At 35.1% G+C, this 6,848-nt stretch overlaps 1 protein-coding gene across 1 annotated transcript in view; it reads left to right on the top strand.

The window, feature by feature from the left end:
* Window positions 1–6,848, top strand: part of TRAPPC8 (trafficking protein particle complex 8) — a 45,151-nt gene that overhangs the window by 5,338 nt on the left and 32,965 nt on the right. The window contains exons 2-4 of the mRNA XM_026051576.1: window positions 542–736; window positions 3,161–3,244; window positions 5,783–5,872. Of these exons, the coding sequence (XP_025907361.1) occupies window positions 542–736; window positions 3,161–3,244; window positions 5,783–5,872 (369 nt within the window). The remainder of the gene's footprint in view (window positions 1–541; window positions 737–3,160; window positions 3,245–5,782; window positions 5,873–6,848) is intronic.

Raw genomic sequence — 6,848 nt, 5'->3', positions numbered from 1 at the left:
TGAATATGAGATGTTAACAGTGACGTCAATGTAACTATTGCACAACTTGCGCTGAAAGCCTGAGTCTTCTGCAAGGAGGAGTGTGTGGAACAATAAAATAGGGTAGAGGGTTTATGAGTACTTTGCTATCCATTTTGAATTCTTATATCCATTTGAATTCTTATAAATAAAATCCTACTTGCACTTTCATCAATCTGTCTAGATAAGCCTAACATGGCATTTGTTATGGCAGAAATGAAGTAAGCTTCTCCTTCCCTTTGCACACTTTTTTTTTTTTTTTTTTTCCCCCCATGGTCAAGTACGATGGGTTATTCTAAAATTGATGATGGGTTAGGTCTTTTTTTTTTTTTTTTTTTCCCCCCATGGTCAAGTACGATGGGTTATTCTAAAATTGATGATGGGTTAGGTCTAGTAGCTAAGCAAGTATATCTCAAAACCAAACAAACCCCCCAAAAGTCCATGAAAGAAAAGCTCCTTTATAATAACTGTTTTAATTTTCTATTGTGCTGCTCTAACAAATCCTTTTTTTTTCTTTTTCTAGTTCACATGCGAGATCCTAATAATCAGCTTCACATAATTAAGAACCTGAAGATTGCTGTCAACAACATTATTACTAACCCACCTCAGCCAGGTGCCATTCGAAAGCTTTTGAGTGATGTTGTAGCTTGCTGTCAGCCTGCCGAAGGACTAGTAGCTAACGTGATCACAGCTGGAGACTATGATCTCAACATTAGTGGTATGTGAATACTGTATTTTTCTGTGATTTTAAATTAGAGCTTTTTATTACAAAACTGAAATAGCAACTTATGAATTAGATCTTGATCAGATATATCAGAATTTGTTCACAATATTTGTATTAATGTACTGTTTTATTTAGTCATTCTAATTTCCTTTTTTTAGTGTTCTTAGACATCATTTAATGCATAACTTTTGTAAGGTCATCACAAAAGAGTGGTTCTGCCCTGAAACTCGATGCTTCATATTTCCCTGTTACAAGGGTTAGACTAAAGATGAAAAAGTATTTGCAATGTTTTATTTCTTGGAGATCTAAAAAAAGTTGAGACATGATTTTTTGGGGGAGGAGTTTAATCTTCTCAGCTCTCAGTTAAGGCATTAATCCACTAAAGCCTTTGAKTACCTACTTAATTTAAAACACGTATGAATTGTCTTATTCAAACATGAGTTTAAATTCCATGTACTTAGTTTGGCATGCTTTAAGGAATTTGACCTTATATGTTTGTTATTTGGCTATAACACAAGACTAAAAGGTTTATTTTATTTAAATGTCTGTGTGTGTGTGTATATATGGTAAATTCATGAGGATTAATAGGAGATGTAATAGCATTGTTTGACTGTTTTTTTTGATTCACAATATAAAAAAAAAAAAAAGGCAAAATTATAGGGTCTTCAATTCCTGGTTTACAAGCCACATTTTCAAGCTAATGGAATATTGATGATAATAAAGGAAAAGGCTTAAAGTTCTAAATGTTGAGAACTACTAGGGGAACTACAGCCCCTTTTCACAGATTTCATGTCCCTGCTTTTCTGTGGAAATGCTTCTCTCCTTAATGTTTTTCTATGTAAAAAAATTCTGAAGGGGTGAAGTTTGAATTTTTAGTGGGTTCCAGTTTTTAGGAGTCAGAAATCTGGTGAATAGAATCTTCCATAATGTTTTAAACAGTCTCAACTTGGAAGTGATGTAGCAAAGCGGGAAGAACGACTACTTTATTGAGCCATTCTTTATGTAGTGGTGTGAGCAAATAGCCCTYATTTTGTCTTCTGTATTTGCTGCTTAAGCCAGTTAACATCCTGTGCTAGTTAACATCCTTGACTATCTTTGCATCTCTCCTCAAATAAGAACAGTTAGGTTCTTATTTCTGTTCTGATTGGACATTGTTCTCCTGTAGTCAAGGAGACGTACCATGTAGTCTCTCTTTCAGATTACATTTGGGGGCAAAATAATGTAACTTTGTGCCTCTTCATAAGCTTTAGCAGTACTACTACTGCTAGTTGTAACATTAGTACAGTATTCTTCCCAATGAAATTGGGATTCCATTACMTTTTAGGAAGACATGACAAAGTCCCTAGCTTCTCAGATAGGAGAAATATTTTAAAGTAGAAAATGAATTCTGAGAAACTTCATTTTCCCTCCCTTCTTCCCATTTCCCTCCACCCTGTAACTTTGTTAAATTATTTTATTGAAAATTTGTTAAGCATTCATTTCTGGCCACAGACTTTCATTTTAATGGACATGTGAAATGCTCAAATCTTTAATTTGCTGCTCTTATTCTTGTGGTAAAATAGTTTGATAGCAATATCAAGGCATATTTTCTTGATCTTTAATGATGATCAAGTGCAGTATATTTTGAAGGAAGACATAGACCAAGACATACATGAGTATCTCCTGCAGTGGGATCRTGATCCTGCTTACTTAAAGCTTTGAAACTGCTGTGATAAATTGGTTTTGTATTAATAGTCTCATATTTGTAGTACCATAATACTGCTCTACTTATGAGACTTGTATGGTTGCTGAGAGGGCGTTTGTGTTCAGCTGTGCAAGTCTTCCGTCTTCTGTGCCCTGGTAAATGTGAAGAGCAAGTAGAAGTGCTACAAGTGAAGATTTGTTTGTTCCTTCCTTCCTTACCCTGTTGTATCAGTTTTCAGCTGAATGGCTTCCCTGGTCCTGTTCATTTAAAGCTGCATGATGCTAGTGCTGACATACAGAAATGCAGGACCATGCAGGGCTAGGGAGAAAGCTGGGGCAGCCACTTTCTGCATCTGACCTCTTCAGTTCCTTTAACTATATTGCTGYAGGCAGAGAAATCTCAGAAATTAGTGGCTTTATGCTATAGTCTCTTCCAGGTAGAAAAACAGAAAYGTATCTAAATATAACTCTCTAATTCTTTACACCTTTATAGTTTTCTCATGTTAAAGGCCAGAATTTGGACTTGGCTGTAAACAAATACTGAATTGTAAAGTACACTCTGAAACATTGAGCATGAAGCATTTGTAATTGAGGTTATCTGGATTCAAATGTCTTCAATCATGACGGGCCTCTATGGTACAGATTTCTACCTTGTGCTGCCAAAGCATAAAAGGCAATAGTGTGTTTTCACCTGAGCTTCTTTTTAGTATAATAATACCATGTTTTTTCTATCAGATCGCTCAATTAAAGCTAGTGTTCCTTGGTACAATAGTTGGAAAGAGACACTGATGGAACTGAACACATCTGCGTTTTATTCAGGTATTTTTTTTTTTGTGGCTGGTGCGAATTTGCCAAATTGCCCTCTATCCCTTTTCCATGTGCCCCATCCACCTTTCCTTCCCATCTGCAACTGTTTAGCACTTCTCTTGGCATAGATGCGTGTTCCTCCATTTTTTCTAAAAAATAAAAAATGTTGGTGATGGTTGTCTCATTTTCTTTTATTCGTAGTTCTAAGTTCTGATCCTATAAACCTAAGTTATTTGGTCTTCCCATAGAATCCAATCAAGTGTGAAGTGGGGGAAAACTGATTCTGATATTGTAAAGTGCCATCTTTGATCCTATAAAAACTGTATACTGTCACTGTTCTGTATTTCAAATGCAAATACTCTTCAGCTTCTTTCCAATGTCTCCTTCTGTATGCATAGTAGTGTTCTTCAGACCGAAACTGAAGTGTAACTGTACTTGAGTATATACCTCTGCTCTATTGTATTTTCTGGATTATTATTTTCTTCAAAACTAAGAGTTTTATAGTACATATTTCTAATCCATATTGGATCTATAGTTGCCAAAAGTGCATTGCTTGTTGACGTCTCAACTTACAATGAAGCTCTATGTTGTGGTCTATAAAATAGTTCARTTTTTAATTGGTCACAGTTATCCTTTTAGTAGTGTCCCTTCAAAYGCAGTGAAATGTTGTCTTTTCTAAATGTGCCAAATACTGAAAGTTCTTTTTGCTCAGTAAAATGAGAAAGTATAAAACCTAATGGAGTAGATTTCTCATACATAAGCTGATTTGCACAAATACAGTCTATACTTTTTAATGATTTCTGAACACACCAACAAGTTCACATAAACTTGAGCTGTGCTCATTTAGCATACTATAAATATGTACTGGAGAAAATAAAACATACACATCTGTGGTGCTTTGCACTGTTAAAACACATGGTGCATAACACATCRTTTTTAAAAGCTAACAAAATGTTTGCTTTGAATAAGGTGCATGATTATTTTTGCAAGTATCTAATATAAATGATCATGGCCCTATAAATGTTCTTGAATAAATGTTGCTTTGTGCTGGGCTCTGTAGAGGAAACGTGATTGCTTTTGTAGCCCCTTTCTAGGTTCTTACTGGCCTGAAACAAATGGGCTTAGTGCAGCCCTGTTGGTGGATCTGTCAAGTTCTTAAACCGTTTTGCTGTGGTTCAACCAAATTACCAGAATGGAAAAATGAAAATAGAAATTAGAAAGAAATAATTTCTACCCTTAATAGTTTAATGCTGCTTGGTTTTGAACCTCAATTACTACAAGGCTGCATTATACTTGTAAATAATACACYAGAGGAATTTTTTATGGTTTATTTTTAATAACAAGCTGTGTTTTCCTTGATGTAAGTAATTGAAATATTTACATGTTGGACTTAGTAAACATGAGTGCCTTTTTACCATAGACGACTGTTCAAAGATCACTTGGCCAACTCATAAGTGCAAGTATAAATTTGCTTGCTGATTTTTTTTTTTTTTTTTTTAATCGTGGAAATACCTTGACAGATTGAGTTCAGTTGTAAATTGACTAATATTTAGGAAATTCTTATTCAAGTTAAATGAAGGAATGCATTTCTTGCTGTCCTGGGCACTATAAGGAAAATATCCCCAGGGGTTTTTATTAATGCATTTTTTCTTGCCAATCATTCTTTTCTAGTTTGCAGATGGTTTTATTCTGCATTCCAATCTATTGTGTAATGTGAAATCAGATTAATAGAAATGAAYTATTTTTTGCCTATTTTTTTTTCTTTTTGGTATTGACTGAATTGCAGAATTGTGATGGCATAAACCAAATCTTGAAAGAAATATTTCATTTTTAGACTGATAGTTGGAGTGGAAAGAACCAAGTAAAACTTTTAGATCTCCTTAGTTTCTCTGCTTTGATACTCTCAAGTAGTCCTCTATATAGGACATTTAGAGCATGGCAGAGTATCCTTGTAAGGATTTAGTGCCACAACACGGACCTGAGCTTTTTAGCATTTCTATTGGGGTGTGTGTTTGTGGGTTAAGGGGTAGACGAGGAAAGTGACTGACTACTGGCAAGTCAGAAGATTTGCAGGAAGCTTTTGGCAGCCCCCCCCCCCCCCCCCCCCCCCCAGGATAGGGATTTAGTAATCYTTGGTCTTTCTGCATATTCCAGAGTGAGGCAAATATGATAACCAKTAGAATAAATTCTTTTCTTCCAAGTGTGTGTGTTTAGAGGGCTGAAGTAGTAGTTATTCTAATGGTGCATATATTTAGTATAGGCTTACAATAGCTTAAAATATGGAAAGAGTTGATACTTAAGATATTACTACTCACTTTTACAGAATTAAAGTATCTTAATATTTCCCACCTTTATATTTCCAAGCCYTGTATTCTGGAAGCTTTTGCTTAGACTGTTTTCCCTTTTCCCTCCTGTCTTGGTCCTGCAAGTCTTGTCAGGGCTCGCAGGTTTCACTTATAGATGTAATCTTTTGTAATAACTTTATTTGAATTCATAAACACAAGCTTGGCTCCCTAAATAAATTTGGTCTTGTCTTATTGTGTATTTCAGCTACTACTCCTTGGTTTGAGTCTTACAGAGAGAGCTTTCTTCAGTCGATGCCTGCATCGGATCATGAGTTCTTAAACCACTATGTTGCATGTATCCTTTGAGTGTTCTGGTTTTCCATGAAGGTTGTTACAACTAGCTGCAGAAATATAATGCCAGAGACTTAAATTTTAGAGTAACTTGTGCTGTGCTGCAAAATATCCCTTAGCATATCTAACTCTATGAGCCTAATTTTATAAAGGAATTTTTTAAAGATGCATACATGTTTATATCTCGAACTGAGATATAACCCAATACCTGTTAACTTATCCCAGAATGTTTTCAGCTGTGGCTTTTTAGGTATATGTTGACTGTCTTCATTGTACAGCAGGGAGTTTTATGCTAGAATGTACTTGCAGCTTTTCATTATCTTTTCCAGCTCTTGAAAGGGGGAGAAGTGTTGAGAGATTGTTTAAAATATCTAGAAAATCATCCCCAAAAGCTGTAAAGACGCTTAAAATGCTTTTGCAGTAACTYTTTTGAGGAAAAGTTAAGCCTCATTGGCCTTGGTGATGGGGAGTATGCTGTTTCATAATGTAGTTGGTGTTGACTTTATAATAAAATTAACAATGCAAGTWTTGCTATAATATTTGTAAATCTCAGTTGTACTTTGTCACTTCAGTATGGTAGCAGAATTATCTTTCAGCTGGTTTGTGCAGAATTAACTTGACAGAGCATTCATTCTGGCACTTGGTTCCTAAATTGTAGGAGCAGTTTATATATTTCTGCTTCTCTAATGAAATGACTTTGGTTTTTGGTGAATAGAAATGACAAAGCAGAAATTTCTTATTCGTAATCAGATTCACACTGAATATCTCTGCTTTTTTAGTCAAATTTGGGCGCTTATTAACACTGGTTTTTACTCTGTTTGGTCAGGTGGTGCCTTAAAGTTATAGTTGTTTGAAAGTTAGGAAGTAAAATACTTTGGGAGCATCCTTGAATTATACTTATGTAAATGTAAGTTTTACCTGTGAGCAGGTGATCTCAATCAAAAATGCCAAACTATCAGCTTGAATTTCATGTCAAAATT

Source organism: Nothoprocta perdicaria, unplaced genomic scaffold (genome assembly GCF_003342845.1).
Source record: "Nothoprocta perdicaria isolate Ctin4 unplaced genomic scaffold, notPer1 scaffold_77, whole genome shotgun sequence".
Classification (NCBI taxonomy): Eukaryota; Metazoa; Chordata; class Aves; order Tinamiformes; family Tinamidae; genus Nothoprocta; species Nothoprocta perdicaria.
The sequence above is the reverse complement of the archived record's forward strand: the minus strand, read 5'-3'. Positions and strand labels throughout refer to the sequence as shown.